Genomic DNA, 25,837 nt, shown 5'->3' on the forward strand with positions numbered 1-25,837 from the left:
GACACACATAAAGTACGCCAGAACTTGGGAGGTCTTTATTGATTGGTGCAAAGCAAGAGGTCATGACCCTCTCAGAATATCTGAAGTCACCATCATAGAATTTCTACAAGCAGGCATAGAACGCAATTTAAGTATTTCTACGCTTAAAGGACAGGTGACGGCGATTTCAGCACACACTGACTTTCACTGGGCTTCAGGTATCCTATTGAAAAGATTTTTTCAGGGATTGAAAAAACTTTGCCCTATCATCAGATCAGAAGTTCCACCTTGGGACCTATCGTTGGTCTTAAAAGCGTTAATGGAACACCCTTTTGAACCATTAGAGGAAGCATCTTTAAAAAATCTGTGCCTCAAAACAGTATTCTTGTTAGTATTCTTATCACATCTGCCAGAAGGGTAGGAGAATTGCAGGCATTATCAATTAAACCGTCTAAGCTATCCTTCCTTCCAGACAAGGTGGTACTCAGAACGGAAGATAGATTCATACCCAAAGTACCATCTAGATTTCATCAGCAACAGGAACTGATCTTACCTGCATTCTATCCGGAGCCACAAAATCAACAAGAAGAAAAGCTTCACTACTTGGATGTAGTCAGATGCTTACGGATTTACCTTAAGAAAGTGGCAACTTTCAGAAAAACAGATTACCTTTTGGTGACCATTGGAAGTAATAATTCAGGAAACAGAGCTGCTAAAAGCACGATTGCAAGATGGTTGAAGCAGTGCATCGTAACAGCATATTCATTACAGTCAGCACCTGAACCAGCACCTAAAGCACACTCCATCAGAGGGATGGCAGCTTCCTGGGCACTCAGAGCCCAGGTATCGGCAGAAGAAATCTGTAGAGCGGCCACTTGGTCATCTTTTTGCACTTTTTCCAAACATTACAAATTTAATACATATTCTAAGGATCTAGCCTGTTTTGGGCATTCAATTTTGGAGGCGGCTACTGCTGAATAAATGTATAATTGCAGTACTTGGTCTATGTTTGTTTTGTCCCTCCCTAAATGCTTAGCTTGTTAAGTCCCTTTGTGTGCCCACTGCCATGTGAAAGGAACAGGAAAACTGAAAATCATATCATACTTACCGAGATTTTCATTTCCTGGACTGGAACATGGCAGTGGGCAGGGGCTTCCCTCCCAGGGGTATTGTAATCAGTCAGAAAGAATGGGCGCCAGAGCTGGGGGAAGTCCTTTTATTCGTCACTTCCTGTGCCTTTCTCACAGCAGGAGGGATTAACCCTTTGTGTGCCCACTGCCATGTTCCAGTCCAGGAAATGAAAATCTCGGTAAGTATGATATGATTTTCAGTTTTCCGTAATTTGGATCTTCATACCTTAAAGGGATCCTGTCATCGGAAAACATGTTTTTTTTTTAAAAATGAATCAGTTGATAGTGCTACTCCAGCAGAATTCTGCACTGAAATCCATTTCTCAAAAGAGCAAACAGATTTTTTTTATATTCAATTTTGAAATCTGACATGGGGCTAGACATTTTGTCAATTTCCCAGCTGCCCCTGGTCATGTGACTTGTGCCTGCACTTTAGGAGAGAAATGTTTTCTGGCAGGCTGCTGTTTTTCCTTCTTAATGTAACTGAATGTGTCTCAGTGAGACATGGAATTTTACTATTGAGTGTTGTTCTTAGATCTACCAGGCAGCTGTTATCTTGTGTTAGGGAGCTGATATCTGGTTACCTTCCCATTGTTCTTTTGTTTGGCTGCTGGGGGGGAAAAAGGGTGGGGGTTGATATCACTCCAACTTGCAGTACAGCAGTAAAGAGTGATTGAAGTTTATCAGAGCACAAGTCACATTACTTGGGGCAGCTGGGAAATTGACAATATGTCAATAAATTTCAAAATTGAATATAAAAAAATCTGTTTGCTCTTTTGAGAAATGAATTTCAGTGCAGATTTCTGCTGGAGTAGCACTATTAACTGATTCATTTTGAAAAATGTTTTTTTTTCCCATGACAGTATCCCTTTAAATCTACTGGAAAATCATGTAAACATTAAACAAAAACATTAGGCTGGTTTTGCCTCCAATAAGGATTAATTATATCTTAGTTTGGATCAAGTACAAGCTACTGTTTTATTATTACAGAGAAAAAGGAAATCATTTTTAAAAATTTGGATTAATTTATTATAATGGAGTCTATGGGGCACAACCTTTCAGTAATTTGGAACTTTCTGGATAACTGGCTTCCAAATAACAGATCCCGTACCTGTACTAAGAAGAAGGAAATGATACTACGAGCAAAACTGAGCAAAGTGCAAATAAAAGTTGTAATTGATATTACGCTCTGTACAAATTGCTATAGGGCCACAACAGGGCCCTGTGATTACGGCCTGATCTATGGGAGGAATCAAGGACAAGGCTTGCCTTCACTTCCAGTGCTTTGCTCCATGTTCCAGATCTTCAAGCCATCATACTGAACAGAGCTCTGCTTTCCCTGGGCGCAAGTACTTGTTAGATCAGAGACGGAGCTTAAAGTATTGCTGATGACGTTTATTAGGAGCTAAGAAAAATACAAAGCAATCATTGTGTTGAGGTCAGTTTTAATGAAACGGAATAATAAATGTTTCAGCACATGTATAAATGGCAAGACTTTAAGTTCAGGATCCTATAAATATATATATAACATTTCATCTGAAGAAGGCGGAGCTTCTAACTTACATTATAAGAGAACTTTGCCCAGCCAGAATCAGAGGGAAAACCATGGAAGAAAAGGGGGTCTCCTGAAGCACGAGTTCTCTCTAATGATTACACTGAACTAAAATGGATGCAGATCTGCTTTCGGTCTGAAAACATTAAGGCATTTTCTTCTTATCCAAACACATGCCAAGTCCTTATGTATTAAAACAAAGTCTAAAGTGGATGATGTTACTGGTGGGACATTAAGAATTGCAGTGCGTCTTCAACCCAGCAGTGAGGAGCAAACATAACCCAGCACCCATTAAAATGCCCTTAAAGTAACAGGTAACATTGACCAGAGGAGGACTGAAGAGATTTAGCTGGCGGATTTGTATTTGATCCAGAGATTTGCTCCTCTGACATCAAAGGTGGGATCATTGCGATAAATGTGATTGGCAATTTCTTCTAGTGGAGGTTCAGGGTCGGTGGTAGCAAACTGAGCAGCTTCCTCAATCTCTTTCCGTACTTCCACATCAATTTCCTAGAAAATATGAAGAGAGAGAGAGAGAGAGAGAGATATACCCAGGTTATTACTTGTTTATTGTAGTTATTATTAATATATTCCATTCTTATAGGAATCAGCACAAAATGCACTCTATAAAATGATTTGCCAATAGGACCTAGATTATTCTTGATACTGCCTTGAATTGTATCAAAGTAAATGTATTAAATGTCTGAATCACTGTGCCTAGTACAGTACAGTTGTAATGCACCAAGGCAATTTAAAGGCAATTTGCAATTGTTTTTTTTTAATTTGTGGTTTTTAATTTATTTAGCTATTTATTTAGCAGCAATTTCAGCAATCTGGTTGCTAGGGTCCAAATGATCCTAACAACCATGCACTGATTTGAAAAAGAAACTGTAATATGAATAGGACACGGCCTGAATAGCAATAACATTATGTTTGTGAAAGTTCTCATTCAACCAGGTCATGGTATATCTATAGAAATAAGTCAAATCAACTGGACTTGCAGTGTTTTTTTTTTCCTGAAGACGTTTCACCAGTCACCCAACAGGCTTTCTCAATTCAGAATAACTTGTACATAGGATCTTGCTTCGCTATATGCTCCAATCAGCTGTTTGATAGTTAGGAAAGGACAAGGTGCTCCAGAATAAACTGCAAATGACTCACCAAGTAATGAAAGTGGTCCGGGTGCACCAGCCTCAGACCCCCATCTTCAGGGAGCTGCATGACCAGGTCCTGTGAATCCGCTGAGTGCCGGTCGGCCCTGCTTTTCTCTTTCGCATAATCTGTTTATCATAATCCACAATGATGTCATTAATTAGGTGTTGATTGTATTAGCATTGGAGCTTTGATGTGTTATTAAAGCTTCCAGGGAGAGGTGCCGAAACAGCATTATATGTGGCAGACAATAGATTTAATGACATCACTGTGGATAATGATAAACAGATTATGCTGATTGGAGCAACATTCCAGAGGATATATAGCGAAGCAAGATCCTATGTACAAGTTATTCTGAATTTGGGTGACTGGTGAAACGTCTTCAGGAAAAACACAGCAAGTCCAGTTGATTTGTCTTATTTCTGTAGATATGGCAATAACAGTAAATGTGTAGCATTACAGAGCATTTGTTTTTCTGATGGGCGTCAGTGACACCCCATTTGGAGGAGGAAAAAAATAAGAAAGCGGCAAATAATTCAAAACTATATAAAAGAAAAAATCATACCCAGTTGAAAAGTTGTTTAGAATTACCGATTCTATAACATACGAAGTGTTACCTTAAAGGTGAACCAGCCCTTTAAAGGAATGGTGAGCACATGCCACATTGGCGTGTTTATAGAACACAAGCAAGAAAAGAAATTTAGAATGGCTAGGCACTTAAAGGAATTATACCCATAAAATTGCCACACTTAATGCATATGTGGTTGACCATCTGCCTGATGCACTTCCTTTGGTTTGTGAGGTTCATGTGAGCCCTGTAAATAACAACTTCTTTACCCAACTGTCAATTCAGGGCTGCCCATTCCACCTCCCCAATTTCTTCCCTTCCCTTACAGGAGCTACTTGCACCCATTTAATGCAAGAAATAACGTCATATTTCAATTTTTAACTTTGAAAAAGAAAATAAGCATTAAAAGGGTGGTTCACCTTTCAGTTAACTTTTAGTATGTTACAGAATGGCTATTTCTTCATTTTTCTACTTTTTAAATCATTTGTCTTCTTCCACTTACAGTTTCCAGATTTCTTTCTAACTGAAAGCTGACCTTATCTAAAAACAAATGGTCTCTAAGGCTACAAAGTGATAATTCCTGTTACTTTTTATTACTCATCTTTCTATTCAGGCCTCTCCTATTCATATTCCAGTCTCCTATTCCAATCAATGCACGGTTGCTAGGGTAATTTGGACCCTAACAACCAGATTCTGGAAACTACAAACGGGAGAGCTGCTGAATAAAAAGCTAAATAACTCAAAAACCACATGCTAAAAAAAAATAAAAACTAATTGTATATTATCTAAGAATATCACTTTGTACATCTAAATAAAACGTAATTTAAAGGTGAACAACCTCTTTATTATGGAGTACCGAGTATTGTAGCATTTGGGAAGTTTATTATATGACTGAAATGATATTGTTACCATGCCTGTATTCAAAAGGGACTGAAGCAATCACACAGGGCAATTAAGGAGTACCTTTAATCCTCCACATTAGACAGGTTGTTGTTTAACATTCTGTCCTTGAGAAGGGTGATCGGATCACTTTTACTTCTTACTTCCTGAATTTCTTCTCTGGTACGATAACTGGAATTAGGAAGAGAAAATGATAAAGGAAAATAGATTAGAGAGATTGCATTAGGAGTAAAAAGAAAATTTATGTACTTACTGTTAAATTCTTTTCTCTCCAGTCGTAAGGGGGACACAGGGACCGTGGGGTAAAGGGTCCCGCCCATCAGGAGGAGGACACTGATGACATCAGAGCTGACAGCCCTCCCACTCTCCCTTTATCCCCTGTCATGCCCAGAGGGCGCCAGTTTGTAACTAAGAACTAAAAACAGGAACGTAACTGCATAACACACTCTCACTATGGAGAAAAAACAGAAGAACAAGAGTTCAGGGGGGGAAGCCCTGTGTCCCCCTTACGACTGGAGAGAAAAGAATTTAACAGTAAGTACATAAATTTTCTTTTCTCTCACGTCTAGGGGGACACAGGGACCGTGGGGACGTACCAAAGCACCCCCACAGTAGGGAGGGAGAACTCTGACAAATCAGGAAACTACTGCCTGGAGAACCTTCCTGCCGAAGGCTGCCTCTGCAGACATGTAGGTATTAAAGTGATAAAATTTCGTGAATGTATGCAGGGAGGACCAAGTAGCTGCCCTACACACTTGCTCAGCTGAGGCCGAATTTCTGAAAGCCCAAGAGGTGCCGAGGGCTCTGGTGGAGTGAGCTCGAAGCTTAATGGGAGGCGTCCTCTTCCGCGCCAGGTAGGAACGTCTCACTGTCTCTTTGATCCAACGAGCAATGGTGGTTTTGGAGGCTGGGAGGCCCTTCCGGGGCCCAGAAGGAACAATGAAGAGAGAGTCAGTCTTCCGAAGACGGAGACGTAGGATTTGAGAGCTCTGACCACATCCAGGCGATGCAGGCGCGCTTCCTTGTCGTTGGACGGTTTGTTACAAAACGAAGGTAGAATGATCTCCGCGTTGATGTGGAAGGCAGAGACCACCTTGGGAAGGAAGCCGGGAACAGTACGAAGAACAGCCTTATCTTCGTGGAAAACGAGGAATGGTTCCACACAGGATAGTGCCCCGAGCTCTGACACTCGCCTGGCCGAGGAGATTGCCACCAGGAATGCCGTCTTCCATGTGAGAACGTCCAACCCCACATCAGCGAGTGGCTCGAAGGGAGGATCGAGAAGAGCCGACAGAACTAAATTCAGATCCCATGGAGGCAGGGGTTGCCTGAATTGAGGTGACACACGGGCGACGCCCTGAAGAAAGGTCCGAACATCTTCCTCCAGAGCAATCCGCTGCTGGAAAAGGATGGATAGAGCAGATATTTGAGCTTTGAGAGAGCCGAGGCTGAGGCCTTTGTCCAGCCCTGTTTGAAGAAACTTCAGAATCCAGGGAAGTCTGAAAACTCCAAAGGGAACCTCCTCTGCGCTACACCAGGAACGGTATGTTTCCCACACCCTGTGGTAGACCTTGGAGGTGACCGGTTTTCGTGCTTTGATCATGGTGTGAATGACGTCTTCCGAAAACCCTTTCTGTCTTAGTACTGCCGCCTCAAGAGCCATCCCGTTAAGGCAAAGAACTGAGGGTTGTGGTGAAAAATTGGACCTTGACGTAACAGCTGAGGAGACGGAGGCAGTGGTACAGGAGGCTCCAAGGACAGATCGAGGAGAGCGGAGTACCATGACCTCCGGGGCCAGAGAGGTGCCACGAGAATCACTGTGACTGGATCTCTGGCGATTTTTCTTAACACTCGAGGTAGCATGGGAAGTGGAGGGAATACATACGCCAGTCGAAAGTGCCAGGGCATGGTCATGGCATCTATGCCCGCCGCCAGAGGGTCTCTGCGCCGTGCGAAGAAGGTGGGCACCTTCCGATTTTCTCTGGTTGCCATGAGGTCGATCTGCGGCCATCCCCATTTGGCTACTAGCAACTGAAATGAGTCCTGGTGCAGTTCCCATTCGCCGGGGTCGAGATGGTGACGGCTGAGGAAATCGGCTTCCACGTTGTCCACTCCTGGAATGTGGATTGCGGATATCTGGGTTGTCGTTCTTTCTGCCCATTCCAGGATGAGGGCCACCTCTTGATTTGCTAGAGTGCTTCTGGTGCCTCCCTGACGGTTGATGTATGCCACCGCCGTGGCGTTGTCTGACTGGATCCGGACAGCTTGATTTCTCAGCAGGTGGTCCCATACGAGAAGAGCTTTGAGGATGGCTCGTAGTTCCAGAATGTTGATCGGTAGACTCGACTCGTCTGGGGACCAGCGACCCTGAGAGGATAGGCCCTGGAACGTCGCCCCCCAGCCCGTGAGGCTTGCATCTGTGGTGACTATCTGCCAGGACGGTTCCTGGAAGTTCCTCCCCTGGTTGAGACGGCCTGGGGCTAGCCACCAGTTCAGGGATTTCCTCGTTGTTGTCGGGAGGGCTATCCGCTGGCGAAGGGATGTCCTGTTCCACCGTTGTAGGACAGTCGTCTGAAGTGGCCGGAGTCGAAACTGGGCAAAAGGTACCGCCTCCATCGAGGAAACCATCAGCCCTAGTACTCTCATGCACGTCTGTATTGTCGGGAATGTGGAGGACCGCAGGGACCGGACAGCTGCCTGGATCTTGGTCTGCTTGTCGGGAGGCAGAAATATCTGTTGCCGGGCTGTGTCGAGTTGCAGACCCAGAAAGAGCAGGGACTGGCGAGGTGTTGGGGAGGACTTCTCGAAGTTGATTGTCCAACCGAACCTCTGCAGACTCCGTATGGTGAATTGAATGTTGTGTTCCGCTATGTCCTTGGATCTGGCCTTGAGAAGGAGGTCGTCCAAGTAGGGCATAATGAACACTCCCCTCACTCGGAGGAAGGCAGCCATGGCTGCCATTATCTTCGTGAAGATCCGCGGAGCAGAGGACAGCCCAAAGGGCAGGGCCACGAACTGAAAATGAAGGTTTCTGAAGGCGAACCTCAGGAATTTTTGATGTTGAGGGAAGATCGGAACATGCAGATAGGCGTCTCGAATGTCCAGAGATGCCAGGAAGTCCCCATGCTCCAGTGCCCTGATGACGGTGCGAACCGATTCCATCTTGAATTTGTGGTATACTACCCACTTGTTCAGCTGTTTGAGGTCGAGGATGGGCCGAAAGGAGCCATCTTTCTTTGGCACAATAAAGATGTTTGAATAAAACCCCTGAAACCTTTGATGAGGAGGAACAGGGACTATGACCCCGGATTCTGTTAGTGAGTCTATGATGGATAGAAAGGCTCGCCGTTTCGTGTCTTGCACTGGTACCCTGGACATGAAGAAATGACGTGGGGGGAGTTGATGAAACTCTAGCCGGTAACCGGAGGAGACCGTCTGAGTGACCCAGGAGTCGTCGATGAGATGGACCCAGGTATCTGCAAAAAACTGAAGTCTTCCCCCTAGTCTTCCTACAGCTGTAGGATTGGTGGGAACATAGTCAGGATGAAGAATGCTTGTCTCCTGACGGCTTGGGCTGTGGTTTACGATGTTGCCAAGTCGATTTCCCCTTGGTTGGGAAACGGGTCTTGAAGGAGGAGTGTGAACTTGCGGAAGGATTGGTCTTGTGGTGGCGAAAACTTTGGTTCCGAAAGAACTGTCCCTTCCTGAAGGAGAATGCTGACTTGGTTCTCTGCTGAGGCAGGAGCGTGCTCTTGCCCCCAGTAGCCTGAGAAATTATTTTGTCCAACTCATCCCCAAATAGTTTGGAGCCTAGAAAGGGAATGGAGATGAGTGACTTTTTGGAACTAAGGTCCGCAGACCACAGTTTGAGCCAAAGAGCCCTGCGGGCCGCCACTGAGAGAGCTGAAGCTCTGGCGAGAACTCTTGCTGCGTCAAGAGAAGCGTCCGCTAGGAATTGGTTGGCCTCCTGGATGTAGGAGGCTAGTTGAACAATCTGGTCTCTTGGGCCCCCTTCATGTGCCATCTGTAGTAGCGAGTTGGACCAGGTCTCAACCGCTCGGGTAACCCAGGCGGAAGCTAGGACAGGTCGAAGTGCCGAACCCACCGAAATGAAGTTGGCCTTGAGTATGCCCTCTAGTTTTTTGTCGGTAGGGTCTTTAAAGGCAGATGCATCCGGCACGGGCAGGGTGGTGGCCTTGGAAAGGCGCGAGACAGGTGCATCCACCACTGGGGGTGTGCTCCACTTGTCGGTACATTCCTTGGGAAAGGGGTACTGTTTGGCGAAGTGTTTGGTAATTTGAAACTTTCTGTCTGGATTTTGCCACTCTTCTAGGACTATGGCCTGTAGCTGTTCGTGAGCAGGAAAACAAACAGATGTCTTGTGTTTTCTCTTGAAGAGAGTCGATTTCTTCTGAGCTGTATCCTCTTCCTGGATATGCAGTGTCTCCAGTACTGCCCTTATGAGGCTGTCAACCGCAGGGGCTGCTTCAGCCGCTTTGTCTTCCCCAGAGTCAGACGCATCTGAAGAGGAAAGAACTTCACCCTCACTGGCCTCCTCGTCGGAAGAAGGAAGTGTAGGGGACCCCCTAAGTGCATCCTTCAGGTTGTGTGATCGCTTGCGCTTGGAGGAGGTCACAGGTTTGGCAGTTATTTGTGCCAGCATTTTGTCAATAGAAGAGGCCAGATGAGGAATGCATTGCAGGCTGGAGAGGGACTGAGAGAGTGAAACAGCCCACCCTGGTGCGTCAGAGGTGCCTAGGGAAGTAGGGTCCCCTCTATGTGAAGGCCCAGGATCTGAGATTGCTGGGGCTGAGAGGTCAGAGGCTGTAAAATTGGAAGCCTGTGCCTGGAGGTTGCTACAAGCAGAGCATAGGGGATCTACTTGGCCCTCCCGGAACTTGGTGAGGCATTTAGAGCATGCAAAAAACATGACTGATTGAGAGAGAACGCCCCCCCTAGAGAAAAGTTCCCCCCTGCCTTCTGCCATGTGAGAGTGTTCGCAATATGCGCGAATTCCCCAGGTACCTGAAGCCTAAGAGGCTGAGGGAGAGAGGAAGGGCTGTGGTCCGTGTGGTCTAGGCTGCTGAGCTGCCGAGCGACGCAGGGCCCTTGTCTGTGAGGCGGGAGTGAAAGAGCGCGAAGAGTAGAGCAGAGGGAAGGCGCGCGCTGTGACGTCACCAGGGCGCGACCCGCTGACTAGACTGCTCCTCCCGCAGGGACGGCTCGCGAAGGGGAGCGCGCCGGGAAGTAGTGGCAGAAGGCAGGTGGGACTATAAGGGGGGCGTGTGCCTCACCTGTCCGGTAGGGAGAGCGCTAATGCTGCGCATTCGGCTCTCCCTGGGAATGTGTTGCCGGTGCGCCAGTCGGTTCCTCCACTTGGGGCCTTCTCGCGTCGACACCGGTCTGCGTTGGGGGCTAGCACGAGTGAACAGGCTAAGCCTGACACGGCATCACCTCTGGTGCTGATGCTAATCATTCAGCCGATGAGTCCTATCGTTGGGCCTTCCTAAGGCCGGTCCAACCTCCTGAGGAGGACACTGAAAAACTGGCGCCCTCTGGGCATGACAGGGGATAAAGGGAGAGTGGGAGGGCTGTCAGCTCTGATGTCATCAGTGTCCTCCTCCTGATGGGCGGGACCCTTTACCCCACGGTCCCTGTGTCCCCCTAGACGTGAGAGAAAGAACAGAAATGTCACAGTGTTTCTACTTACATTACTTTACCCAAAATACAAATGAAAAAACCCAAAACATACATTTTAAAGGGGCAGAACAGATGGGCTAGTTTTTTCTCTGCCTTGAAATGTTAATTCCAGCATCTATACTTCCCTTGCTATGGGAACAGTGTTTTAGCTGGTGCCGATTTTCACTATTACATTAGCCTCAATGCTCTCGGACTGAAAAATTCCATTAACAACTCGGGGGAAACTAGACATTCTCAAGATGCTACAATAATATTTTTCTTACCTTACACCAGGATCGCTCATGCTGTGTCCATGATAATGGTAAGTCTGAAGCTCCATTAAAATTGGACCATGAAAAATAAAGTATGAGGTTTCAAACACCACTACACAGAAAAAAAGAAGGTCTGGGTTAAAATATTCCAGGATATAATCTCCCACCTTTCCAGATCTGCAGTGATCAGCTGCAAACTTAGTGGCTTCTCGAACACACAGAACATCCATACCATCAACCTATGAAGAGAAGAATTAGTTATTGTTACGCTTTGTAGCCCAGAATAAAATGTGGATCACTAGATACTGGAGAATTGGAGCTCAGCTCTTCTTGCCATTGACAATATGCTTTTCTGATTCTAGGTGCTTTAAATGTTTGTAACTGCTCACTTTACAGGCCTGAATTGGAGCAGCTTCAATTTCCCTACTTCCCTGCTCAAGAAATCACAAAAAAAAATCGATTTTTAATGAATAAAACAATAGGAAAAAATGTTCAGAACAAACACTACTCTCTGAATTCATGTTAAACATGGGGTATACCACCCTTTAAGGGTGGGGCCACACAGGCAGATTTAGGGAGATTAGTTGCCAGACGACAAGTCTCCTCTTCTTCGCGATGACTAATCTCCCTGATCTGCCTTCTGCTGGCTAAAATGAAAATCACCTGGGGGCAGGCACTCAAATCGCTTTGTTTTCCGAAGTCGCCCATAATTGCCTCACGAGGAAACTTCGGGCGACTTCGGAAAACGAAGCGCTCTGAGTGCCTGCTCCTAGGTGATTTTCATTTTAGCCGACGGAAGGCAGATAGGGGAGATTAGTCGCCACGAAGAAGAGGAGATTTGTCGCCTGGCGACTAATCTCCCCGAATCTGCCCGTGTGGCCAGACCCTAAATAGCTCAAGTGTATTTACTACACTGCCGGTGGATGAATGAACAGCCCTAAGTAAACTATGAACACTAATCTGATAGGATAAATCAGGCTGATCCAATCAAGTGGCAGTGGTGTTTAGACTGGAACAGCCCAATTATTCCTCGTCTGACAGCAAGTACCAACCAGGTATTAGGGACACTGTTGTTTAGATCCCAAGCACAGGACAAGGACAATAAGCTGCCAACTCAATTTGCAGGCATCATCAGATCCAGGGAAGACTCTTTGCAGAGTGCCACCCTGAGACAGGCCAGCCGATTCCAACCTACTTGCTCAGTTGTGCCTTCTTCACTAAAAGAGGCGAAATTCTGATTTAATTTCAGCCCTTGAAGTTACCAGAAGCAGCTTTTTGCCGTCTCTAGTAACTTGTAGGCTGCTGCCTGAGTTTCTTAGCTTACCACATGACAGCTCTCCTGATCAGATCAGTATCATAACAAGAAGTCACTAGACCCCTGCAGCTCCCCTTCCTTTAGTATCAGTTTAGCGAGTGATTCTGGTATTATAGCTACTAGCATCCCAGTTTTGCAGTGGGTTACAGTTAAGAAGAAAGGGATTATAAGTAGAATCAGTACTTACTCGAAGACCTGGGATGTAGTCTCCTCGTTTGTAATAGTCTGTGCTTGCTGCTGCTCTCTCCACAGAGGTCCCCATGCCGTATCTGTTATTTTCACAAATAAAGATACAGGGCAGCTTCCATAAGGCAGCCATATTGTAGGTTTCAAATATCTGTCCCTGAAATACAAGGAAATAGGGAAAAATCTCAGTAAAAAATGCAATATACAAACTAATTTACTACAGTTACAGAATAGCAATATATATGAAAAAATAGTTGGTAAAAGAAATAATATAAACTGCTATTCTATATATGGTCACCGATCATAATCCAAAGAGTTTAACAACAATGACAGATGGGAGTCCATGGAAAGCCTTTCTTCCTATCAAGGTATCCTTATCCTGAATAGTGACTGAACCATGTAAAGCAATTTAAATGCAGCCATTAGGCACAATCGTAGGGAAATGACTTCTGCCAACAGATTAAAAAAAAAAGAGAAACAATCAAGAATGGAAAAAGATTTACGGAATATCCTGTATGGGTTTGTAAAAATGGAGCTGGTGTATATATATATATATATATATATATATATATATATATATATATATATATATATATATATATATATATATATATATATATATATAGATATATATATATATATATATATATAGATATATATATATATATATATATATAGATATATATATATAGATATCTATATCTATATATATAGATATCTATATCTATATATATATAGATATCTATATCTATATCTATATATATATAGATATCTATATATATAGATATCTATATCTATCTATCTATCTATCTATCTATCTATCTATCTATCTATCTATATCTATCTATCTATATCTATCTATCTATATCTATATCTATCTATCTATCTATCTATCTATCTCTATATCTATATCTATATCTATATCTATCTATCTATATATATATATAATACAATCTTAATGATCCGCACGCCTCTTGGCAATTGCTTTCATCTACCCGGGTGCTGCTCTTGGGAAAAAGTAGATGCAGACGAACAAAGGTAGTAGCGCACTCCTGGGTTTTCTTAGATAAAAAATTAATTTATTTCATCATCATTAAAATAGTCAGTAATCAACGTTTCGGCTCGTGTCCAGAGCCTTTGTCAAGATATATATATATATATATATAAAGAGCAAAAAAAGCCAGCACAGCTCGTTTAAAAAGTCTTGTTGCCTGGGTGCTAACAGCAAAATAGTAATGTATATCTGGAAACAGGCGAGCACACACAGGTCTTAATTGAAAAACAAAAGGTGTTTATTAAACAAAAAACTGACGTTTCGGCTAGCACTCTAGCCTTTCTCAAAGTACAAATGCACACTAAAAACCAACCTTTTAAACCCCCAGTGGCGGGAAGGGAGGGAAAGTGATGTCATAGGTCAGGAATGTTAAGTGGATAAACAGTATGCAACAAAAGGGGCGTGGGAGTAAGGTGAAGTGAAACCATCAAAGAAAAAAGGGGAGGTTAATAATATATACATATCAAGGCAAGCAGTAATTGCAGAAAAAGTACATGTTAACATTAATATATACAGAGATTAATAAGAGCTCCAACGCTGACTTGACACAAATAGTGAAATTTAGACAATATCGGTAGTTCGTTACTCAAAGTCAATGCAACATAAAAATATATGAGTTCATAATAGAGATACAAGTCCCTTGACAAAGTAGATGTATAAAGCGATACAAAGTTGTATCTACGCTTGAGGGAAAGAAACATTGTGTGATGTCTGTTAGTTAACGCATTGATCGCCAGGTGGGTCATCATGGAGGGAAATGTCAAGTAGTGACAGATGTAATGGCGGTTCCACAGCGGTTACCTGTATTTGTCGACTGGTCCGGCCGTAAAAGTGCTGGAACGTGGTGTACCTTGTTGTGGGCCGTGAGATCCATCAGATCAGAGGCAGGAGATCGGTAGCGTGATGCGCCTTAGAGTGCGCAGCGGTGTGGAGCATCCAGTGGTGCTGCGGCTGTTTGAGAGCTACCGTGGATATCAGTCGGGGAAACAGCAGAGAGGTTTCGCTTGTATTCAAGGCGTGGAGTCCGCGGGAATGGTCATTATGGAGATGAAGTAAGGGGTGTGGTATCAGCAATAGATCTGGTGTAGTTCAGGCTGGCTGTAAACTCAATGTGAAGGTGAGCGTCGCTAGGGCCTGGAAGGATAGCAACGAGATCAAGTTCAAGGATCAAAGTTCAAAGTTCACTTATTTCTAACAGGAGAAAAATAATCACAAAGTAATAGATAACAGGATCACAACTAGCGATCTACAGGTATTAGGTACGGAACTGAATGGGGAATAGTCTGCTGTGAATAAAAGGGAGATGAATGTGTATCGTGCTGCAGGCTCATGATAATTGCGAGGGGAGGTACACATAAGGAAGGAACATAAGGAAGGGTGGGTATGGGTACGTATCGGCAGTGGCAGAAAGTGGCGAGGCAATGGTACGTGCTCCTGAGCTGATGATACGTGCTCCTGAGCTGAGGCGGAGTCTGTCCGAGTGGCTAGAAAGCAAGCCAACGGTAATGCCAAGTGATGCTGTTAAAGTAGATGGCTCAACCTAAATTTGGCTAGACCATTATTTTTAATAAAGGTTATGGTGAAAGAGCCAGGTTTAAATATGGTAGGTCCTGGGGGACATGTTCAAAGAGAACCAGCATCTGTAACCTGAAGTGCACTGGGCAAGGGGTCCGGTCATCCACCTTGAGATCGCAGGGGCATTCAGACACGTGACCCTCCCGAGTAATGTGCACGACTGGAAGTGTATCATTGGGGGTACATCCACCTAGCTGCAAATAGGGTCTAAGAGACCACAAGGAATGCCTCATATGTGCCAGAAGCCAGAGCATGGGGGGTATTGGAAAGACAGGGGGTGGGTAACAAACAGGGGAAACTAACACAGGGGTAGAGGGAAACTAACGCATGGTAAAGGAAAAACCAGTGGGGTCGCAATTAATCATGTCTGGCAGCAATCGATGTAGCATATAGTTGTGTGTATCAGGTAAACATATTGAAACTATCAACAGAAATGCATGGTTAAGATTATTATGACTGTTCAGAAAAATGGAGCATATGAGATCATCTCATTAAGTCCTTTGGGGTTCAAGGTATCCAGACGGTGTATCCATTTGAGCTCAAGTTGTAGTAACCGCCGTTCTCGGTCGCCCCCTCGTGCCAGGGGCGGGACATGGTCAATAATCATGCTCCTAAGGGACGCTAAGGTATGTCTATTGGAGACAAAATGTTGAGAGACCGGGGTGTCTCCTGAGCCCTTTTGTAATGCTGTCCGTATGGAGGAGCGGTGATTGGCCATGCGGTCTCGAAAGGTGGTGATAGTCTTGCCCACATATAAAAGTCCGCATGGACATTTGATGATGTAGATGACAAACTTGGTGGTGCAAGTGACCCGATGTTGGATCACAACGTGTTTGCCAGAATGTGGATGGGTGAACGAGGAGCCTGTGATCAGTTGTCTGCAGGTGGTGCAGTCAGAGCAGCGGTAGCACCCGGCTCTGGGGGTTGACAGCCAGGTCGAAGTCTTGGAGGTGTCATAGCAGGGTGTGGGGTCAGTCTTGACCAGCAGATCTCTCAAAGAAGAGCCACGTTTGTATGATAACCTAGGTAACTGTTTAAAGATTGGTGGAAGAGTTTTGTCCCTCTGAATAATCGTCCAGTGATCCTTGATTGTTTGCATGAAAGTTTTGGTACTGGGCGAGTAGGTGGTAAGAAAAGTAAGACGGTCATCATTGGCTTTCTTGGCGTGGGTTGGTGTGGAAATGAGGTCAGCGTGAGTCAATTGGGCTGCTCTGTTACGACTTTCTGTCAGTTCATCTGCAGAGTAACCACGTTGTAGAAAGCGTAATGTTAGCTCGTCCAGCTGTGATGCAAGATGTATTGGGTTGCTGTTGTTGCGTATTACTCGTACCATCTGTGAGTATGGGATACTTTTGAGTAAATGTGGTGGATGGCAGGAAGAATAATGCAACAGGGTGTTGCGGTCAGTCGGCTTGCGGTAGATTGTCGTGCTCAATGTGGTTTCTTGTTTAGATAATAAGATGTCCAAAAAGGGTATTTCTTTGCAGTTGATCTGAGCAGTGAATTTAATTGGGGTGGGGAGGTCATTAAGCTCCCTGACCATTGTTGTGAACTGGTCTTCGGTGCCAACCCATAGGATCAAAAGATCGTCTATATAGCGCCAAAGTCTGTATATGAATTGTCCATACTGAGGGAAAATGTGTTGGTCCTCGAAGCTTGCCATGAACAGATTGGCGAAGGATGGTGCCACGTTAGAGCCCATACTGGTGCCGCTAAGTTGTAGGTAATAGCTCAATTCGAATTTGAAGTAATTGAGTCTCAAACAAAGGCCGTAGATACAACTTTGTATCGCTTTATACATCTACTTTGTCAAGGGACTTGTATCTCTATTATGAACTCATATATTTTTATGTTGCATTGACTTTGAGTAACGAACTACCGATATTGTCTAAATTTCACTATTTGTGTCAAGTCAGCGTTGGAGCTCTTATTAATCTCTGTATATATTAATGTTAACATGTACTTTTTCTGCAATTACTGCTTGCCTTGATATGTATATATTATTAACCTCCCCTTTTTTCTTTGATGGTTTCACTTCACCTTACTCCCACGCCCCTTTTGTTGCATACTGTTTATCCACTTAACATTCCTGACCTATGACATCACTTTCCCTCCCTTCCCGCCACTGGGGGTTTAAAAGGTTGGTTTTTAGTGTGCATTTGTACTTTGAGAAAGGCTAGAGTGCTAGCCGAAACGTCAGTTTTTTGTTTAATAAACACCTTTTGTTTTTCAATTAAGACCTGTGTGTGCTCGCCTGTTTCCAGATATATATATATATATATATATATATATATATATATATATATATATATATATATATATATATATATATATATATATATATATATATATATAGTTCTATCAGAGAAAGCACTCACGGCACAACAGCAGGTTTAAGCAATATAGTAGAAAAACTTTATTCTTTCATAGTTACATCTACGTGTTTCGTTCCACAGAGGATCGCCATCAGGATAGCGCACAAGAAGTGAACTACCCGTTTATCTAACATTCCTCCAATCAGTGTACTAAGTTAATTATTGCATCATCCACTGCTGTGTGCCTGTGTTAACCCATTATAGATGGACAGTTTGAAAAATCATTAAACTGTGTAAAAAAGCTTAAAAACATCTTAAATATTCAATTCCTCAATTAAACCTATAAAACCCGTCTGACCCACGTCTAGCCCAGGAAGCAGCCAATTTCTTATCTATCATTAGTAGAAAAAAAATCAATCAATAAACCATGTAGCACGCACCCTCTATCAATTTAACAGGATAACATTATTGATTATCCTACTAACTAGTAGCTATTCAAATTGCTGATTCCATGTGCCCAATAGCAAGGGACCAAGTTAAACTCAACCATCAACATCTCAGCATCAAATAGATGATATAAAACAAACATCCTCTTAGCGAGTGTAGTCCCACATTAAACCCATACACCACCAATTAGCCCATCTTCACACTATTCACCCATTTAGACAGTACGGCCATATTAAAGGGATCCTGTCATCGGAAAACATGTTATTTTTCAAAACGCATCAGTTAATAGTGCTACTCCAGCAGAATTCTGCACTGAAATCCATTTCTCAAAAGAACAAACAGATTTTTTTATATTCAATTTTGAAATCTGACATGGGGCCAGACATTTTGTCAATTTCCCAGCTGCCCCCAGTCATGTGACTTGTGCCTGCACTTTAGGAGAGAAATGCTTTCTGGCAGGCTGCTGTTTTTCCTTCTCAATGTAACTGAATGTGTCTCAGTGAGACATGGGTTTTTACTATTGAGTGTTGTTCTTAGATCTACCAGGCAGCTGTTATTTTGTGTTAGGGAGCTGTTATCTGGTTACCTTCCCATTGTTCTTTTGTTTGGCTGCTGGGGGGAAAAAGGGAGGGGGTGATATCACTAACTTGCAGTACAGCAGTAAAGAGTGACTGAAGTTTATCAGAGCACAAGTCACATGACTTGGGGCAGCTGGGAAATTGACAATATGTCTAGCCCCATGTCAGATTTCAAAATTGAATATAAAAAAAATATGTTTGCTCTTTTGAGAAATGGATTTCAGTGAAGAATTCTGCAGGAGCAGCACTATTAACTGATTCATTTTGAAAAAAACGTTTTTTTCCATGACAGTATCCCTTTAAGTGATATTATCAAAATGTGTAAATTGTGGCTGAACCATCGGGGACCCATCACTAACATTATTGATAAAATTAACTATAATGTGACATAAAACATAAAAACATACACATAAAAAACATAAAAACAACACTATTTAAAAACAATTCAGATATAACTATTCCGGAGTACCCTACACTAGAAAGTACCCATAGAAATCTAACCCTAATGTAAATATAGTCACTCGTCCTAAGCCCAGTATATATGACAAGTTTATCATAATAAATTTGGCTACAGTAGAAAGTATATTTCGATGCATATATATGTATAATACACCAAAGCCATGAATATCTTGTAAAATATATCCTTATAAAAGGTGACTAGTGATGTCATTAGTTATAAACGGAGGGTAGTGATGTCATTTCTGTCACATGTCTCACTAAAACTTGTGTATTATAATAAATACAGTACCCCTGTTGCAAAATATGAGGATATTAGAAGTAACCGTGGAGTTCCATGACTTGTATAAAAACACTCGGCCGAAGATGGTCATGAAACTCCTCGGTAACTTATAATATCCTTATAATTTACAAGAGGGGGTACTTTATTCACTATATATATCATGCTTACCTGGTTAGCAGCCCCATCACCGTACAAGGACAAACAGATCTCATTTTTTCCAAAAAACTTACAAGCCAGAGCAACACCCGCTCCAAGGGGAACCTGGATGCAAAGTAAAGGAAAACATACGGATATTGTTTTATGTTAGAAAAAATTCTGGAAAGGAATATGTTCTATATTCTATGCGCATTGTACATGCAAGTTGCCTAACTTGCACGGAGCAACAATTTAGGAGATTTAGGAGAAATGCATACCCACAATTCCATTCCCACCATAGAAGTTCTTAGCATACATATGCATGGAGCCTCCCTTTCCTTTGGCACATCCACCTCTTCTTCCTAATATTGGGAAATACTTTTAGGATTGTGGATGATGGTATTTGTCACCACAATGTCCTTGCAAAATAAAACACAAATTTGCAGAATGCCGATATAGGACGATATACTGTAAAAGGACTACTGCAGGAAGTAGAACACTTAAACCCCAGTCACTGGGTAATCAACACAATTCATACTTGTGAATCCCAAACAGTGCACAGGAAGGCAGTAAAGCTTTAATTAACAGTTCAGTGTGAAAATAAAAACTGGGTAAATAAAAAATGTTGTCAATATAGTTCAGCTCAGATTTAAAAGCAACAGATATGACCCATGTGCCCCCCACCTCAAGTCACTAATTGGTTACTGCCTGGTAACCAGGGTAACCAGTCAGTGGAAACCAAGAGAGTTGAAAAGCAGGAAGTAGTGTTCTGGCTATTATGTTACACACCCAGTCACTCCAGCCTTTATACATTACATTTTTGCCTAACTATATTAGAAACATTTTTTATTTTGCACCGCCTACCTATTTACCCAGTTTTTATTTTTACACAATTCCTTAAAACAAAGATTTTATTTAGGAACTTAGTCTTGTTTTATTGTATGTCCATGAGCATCTGTTTTTAGATAAGTATTATATCAAGGGCAAGACTCCAGCCAAGTCCCCAACAGAACTGAAACGTGATCACGGGCACAATATGTTATGAGAAACCAAATAACTATCCCGCTCAGAATCATGTCAGGGTGCACCAGAGGGTTATCCCAGAATTCCCCAATAATAGAAAAACCTGCTCTACCAAAATTAGCTTCAGAAGAAGTGGCTACATATAGCTGAAAAAAATAATAAACTTAAAAGGTGATGCTTAACTTGATAAACTTTATAATATATTGTTAGCGGCAAACATTAAAGGAGAACTAAACCCCTAAAAATTAATAGGACTAGAAATGCCATATTTTATAAACTGAATTTATTGCACCAGCCTAAAGTTTCAGCTTGTCAATAGCAGCAATGATCCAGGACTTCAAACTTGTCACAGGGGGTCACCATCTTGGAAAGTGTCTGCGACACTCACATGCTCAGTGGGCTCTGAGCAGCTGTTGAGAAGCTAATCTTAGGGGGCGTCACAAATTATCCATCAGAAAATGAGGTTGGTCTGTAATCTAAGCTGATGCTACAGGGCTGATTATTAAATTCTGATGCTAGATGCACTGGTTTCTGTGCTGCCATGTAATAATTATCTGTATTAATTACTAATCAGCCTTATATTGTGACATTTCTACTCTGTGTCTACTGTATATTGTGAGTGGGTTCCTAAGCTCAGTAAGTGACAGCAGCACAGAGCATGTGCAGTGAATAAGCAGAAAAGAAGATGAGGAGCTACTGGGGCATCTTTGGAGACACAGATCTTTAAAGCTAAAGGTTTGTGGTTGCCTTGGGCTGGTACAGAAGCACAAAACAAAATGTACAACATTTCTAGCTACTTCTTTAGTTAAGCTTTAGTTCTCCTTTAAAGTCACAGCTTTAATCAAACAAGAGCTAAACCTAAAGAGTTTCTGTAGTGAAAGTCTCTATGGAGGATGCCAAACCCTTATTATTTTGCTAAGAAAACAGAATTATCTACAAAATAATAATAATAATAATAATACAAAACTGGAGCATACCAGTCAGCTCAGCTAAAATTTCCTTCACAGACACTCCTCGTGTGTAGGTATAGCCATGTGCTCGATAGGCAGTAATTAAGTGATCCGTGGGATTGATACCAGACTCCAGACCCACACAGCATGCTTCCTTAAAAAAAAAAAAATGTTAACCTGCTGTAAAAAATCTATTTTTGTCAGGCATTGCCACGTAGCACATTTGATTGTGATTTTAACAATAGAAGAGATAATATAATCCAGGGATTTATTCAAATTTCTGCAATGAAGGGCTTTCTTTAAAAACACAGATATTATCATATCTTTATAGTTTATCCATAAACTATTAGGAATTCAATTAAATTCAATGATTGGGTTCAGGATTCAACCAAATCCAAGGGGTCTGGCTGAACCCTGAAAATCATTTGACATTTCATACTACAAACAAGGAAGTAAAAAAAGTCTGACTGCGCCCTTCTCTTTAACCCTTCCTATTCCTAATTTGCATATGTAAATTAGGGGTTGGTTCATTATTCACCAAAATCTTTCACATAGGGTAAGGCCAAATCCCAATATAGTGGATAGGGTGCATCTCTATTAATTATGCCTTTTATTGTGACAATCCCCTGTAACATCAAGCACAAGGTACTGAATTATAATTACAAAAGAGAAAAAAACATATCAAAAAAGTAATTAGAAGTTGTATTTGGTAAAGGAACAGTAACATGAAAAAATTTAAAGTACTTTAATGGAACAGTGATCAAATGTACTTTTGCCCTGCACTGGTAAAACTGGTGTATTTACTTCAGAAAAACAACTACAGTTTATATAAACAAGCTGCTATGTAGCCATGGGGGCAGCCATTCAAGCACAGGATACACAGTAGATAACAGATAAGTTCTTTAGGGATTCTTCAGAACCTATCTGTTATCTGCTGTGTAACCTGTGCCTTTTCTCCTTTTTCAGCTTTAATGGCTGCCCCCATGGCTACACAGGAGCTTGTTGATATAAACTATAGTCGTGTTTCTGAAGCAAACACACTAGTTGTACCAGTGCAGGGTAACAGTACATGATTTTTTCATTAGACTAATTCTTTGGTGTTTTTGTTCCTTTAAATATGACACATAGCTTCATAGCTTTCTTGGTAATGCATTTCTAGATTATAGATACCATACCTGCGTTTCATTAGTGTAAAGCACAGACTACGTGCTCTCTGCTAACACAATGTATTTACAGTAACTGCATGATCTTACCTGCCCATCATAGAGGTGGCAGAATCCTCTGATGATCTTTTGCTTGTACAGTTGATCTGATTTCAGCTCCATGCGTCGGATTGTCTGCATAGTTCTGTAATACTGGAGCCCCTCTTCTCGAGTTAGAACAGCCTGAGTGGGAGGTTCCTCTTCCAAACGATGAATGTCACATTTCTAACCAGGTTTCAAAAAGTATTCTTTAATAGACAGACAGACAGACTGATACACACACATATCAAGAGATGAAAATACAATACATTTTTTTAATTATTGCACAATCCAATACCTTGTCTGGGCTTACAAAATCTCCCTTTTTGTAGAGGATTGTGTGTAAAATTATCTTAGCAAGTTTGCTTTGAGGCTGTAAATTTGTTACCTGCTTGCCAAGGGCATTATCCGACAGCAACTTAGTAGCAGTTTAAAGGGGACCTAGTGCATAAAATGTAATTAAATTATGTTTTCTAAATACAATGATTAAAAAGATATGCACTGCACTGATGATAGTTGTGCTGAGCGATGGGCTGTGTAAAATATCATGTGAAAAGCAGGTAGGAGTAGTGCAAATAAAGCAATGGTAACGTTTAGTCAGTTAATGGATGGATTTACATTACTAGCTGTGAATACTTGTGCAATTTAAAAATTCAGAAAACCAGAAATGTGTTTTGGTTAATTAATTTAAAGGAACAGCAACACAAAAAAATTAAAAAGTGTTTTAAAGCAATGAAAATGTAGTGTAGTGTATTATATGTTGTGCTGCACTGGTAGAACTGGTGTGTTTGCTTCAGTAAGAGCAACGTTTCTCACCAACCCCTTGGATGTTGCTCCCAGTGGCCTCAAAGCAGGTGCTTATTTTTAAATTCCAGCATAAAAACCAAGTGTACTGTTAAACAGAATCTCCTGCAGGCTGTTAGTACACATAGGGGCTAGCAATAGTCAATCACAGCTCAAAATCGGCACCCCTGGGAACTTTTTACATGCTTATTGCATTTTTTACATTTGAATGTGGCAAAAGGTTGGGGATCCCTGGTTTATATAAACAAGCTGCTGTTTAGCCATGGAAGCTGGAAAAAGTCACAGGATACCCAGCAGATTACAGATAAAGCTCTGTAGTATACAATGGAATTCTTCAGATCTTATCTGTTATCTACTGTGTATCCTGTGCTTGAATGGCTGCCCCCATGGTTACTGAGCAGCTGTTATATAAACTACAGTTGTGTTTCTGAAGCAATCACACCAGTTTACCAGGGCAGGGCAACGAAACCTCATAATATCATTCATTTAAAATACTTAAATGAACATAAATTTTGGTGTTAAAGGACAAAGCAAGTCTTGGTTTGACTATTTACCCATGTGGTGCCTTTTGATGAAGTGAGTCACTAATTTCTTTGGTCTAAATTGTGCTCCCGTCACTTGATTTTCACTTTATAAAGTTGTTTGTTGCAGTAGTGATTGCAGCGGCCATGTTTCTTTCTCATTCTCTATACTTCCTTATTAAGGCAGTTCGCATTGCTATAGCACCAGACACTATATGCAATTTGAATTACTCTTGAAGGCGGGCATTCGGGGGTTTGACGCGTACATTTGAAAGCTGAGTTCTGCGCATGCTCCAGATCCGCTGCGAACGTTGTATACACGGAATCGCGGTCTTGCTACAGAGCACTGCTTTATGGGAAATTGCACTTCAACTAGTCCGCTCTAATTTTGGAAACAAGCTTCTGCAACATGAAAACGGATGCAATCTTAGGCAATTCAGCAGTGCTGCATAACTTATTTTATTAAGGCTTTTCCTATGAGACAACATGTTTGTTGGGCTTTCCTTGTCCTTTAAGTTCAGTAATACCAGTTGCACTAGGCACTTAGTACTGCAGTTCTAGGGATCACAAGTGACCTTCTGTTACTCAATTGTTTCCCTAAAGACCATTATCTGCTACGAGAAAAACGTCCATGATTTTTTCTGTAAACGAAAAATGCAATGCAAAAAAAGCAAATCAACAGTTCAGTTCCTACCTTAATGTCAAACGTAGCTTCTGATGCAAAATCTGCATAGTTACGGGACGCCACCATTACACGAACAGCCTTCAAAGAAAGAGACAATGATTATTTTCTGTACCTGCAACTGTGTGCGGGAAAGTGAGCTCTTCATATTTGCACGAGATTGCGGTGGCCCTTTAACAGAGTACTTCTTTTGTTCAGGTTACATCTTACAATCAGCCAGGGATACCAATGCATTCCCTCTTTCTATAATAAGGGCCCATAACAGGCAATTTAACCATTTTTTCCAATTTACGACGCACAAAAAACTAAAATAAAGACAGTTTTTGCCAGCTCTGTGCTCTATATAAGTTTTGTTGAGGACAGGCAAATACATAACTACATAATACTGTAGGAGGCTGTCATAAAATATTCCCTTTAACCTAGTGCTCTATAACTTTAAGGGGCCTATTTATTATGCTGTGTAAACGGAATTCAATGAAAAAACAGTGTTATAAGCTATGTAACAAAAACAGTGAATTTAACAAGATGTGTTTTATTTATGCCATGCGAACACCAGATTTGCCACTGTTATTCAGACCTCTGTAAGCAAGTTCCAGCGGAAGTTGATCTGAGAAAAAGCACGTAAAAAATACACCATTTTTATACCGTTTGTGAAATGTGAAGTGAATTATTCGGCCATTTTTCAACAACACAAAATAAATCTGCCCTTTAGTCTAATCCACTGGATGATTATTTACAGCACAACAAAAGTCTGGTATTTAGATTCTTTAAAATCATCTGGGTCAGTGGATTCATTTCAGAGTCATTTATGGTTCTCCGAAGAAAATAGGTACCCAATAAAATGTATAGTTTATTAGTTTATTAATTATTTGTCGTCTTCTTCTGAATCTTTCCAGCTTTCAAATGTGGGTCACTGACCCCATTTAAAAACAAATGCTCTGTATGTGCAATTTTAAAGATCCATTATTAAAGTGGTAATATTTCTCGGATCGAGTGGTTTTTTTTTTTGTTTTACAATTTATAGATCAATTGCTCCCACA

General features: G+C 41.9%; 1 protein-coding gene across 3 annotated transcripts in view; it reads right to left on the bottom strand.

Moving 5' to 3' along the window:
* Positions 1-2,489: 2,489 nt before the first annotated feature.
* The window catches only part of LOC121400462 (pyruvate dehydrogenase E1 component subunit alpha, somatic form, mitochondrial-like), a 31,341-nt gene continuing 7,993 nt past the window's right edge, over positions 2,490-25,837 (bottom strand). For 2 of the 3 annotated variants that reach the window (XM_041583598.1, XM_041583597.1), the window contains exons 2-10: positions 24,810-24,878; positions 22,803-22,976; positions 21,577-21,703; positions 19,859-19,938; positions 19,610-19,702; positions 12,735-12,890; positions 11,245-11,471; positions 5,345-5,452; positions 2,538-3,171 (exon numbers count right to left, since the gene is read on the bottom strand). In XM_041583598.1, coding sequence (XP_041439532.1) covers positions 5,347-5,452; positions 11,245-11,471; positions 12,735-12,890; positions 19,610-19,702; positions 19,859-19,938; positions 21,577-21,703; positions 22,803-22,976; positions 24,810-24,866 — 1,020 coding nt within the window. In that variant the 5' untranslated portion in view covers positions 24,867-24,878 and the 3' untranslated portion in view covers positions 2,538-3,171; positions 5,345-5,346. Of the gene's footprint in view, positions 3,172-5,344; positions 5,453-5,534; positions 7,550-11,244; positions 11,472-12,734; positions 12,891-19,609; positions 19,703-19,858; positions 19,939-21,576; positions 21,704-22,802; positions 22,977-24,809; positions 24,879-25,837 lie in introns of those variants that run through there. The other variant, XR_005965754.1, reaches the window with a different exon arrangement.

This window comes from Xenopus laevis, chromosome 2S (genome assembly GCF_017654675.1).
Source record: "Xenopus laevis strain J_2021 chromosome 2S, Xenopus_laevis_v10.1, whole genome shotgun sequence".
Taxonomy (NCBI): domain Eukaryota; kingdom Metazoa; phylum Chordata; class Amphibia; order Anura; family Pipidae; genus Xenopus; species Xenopus laevis.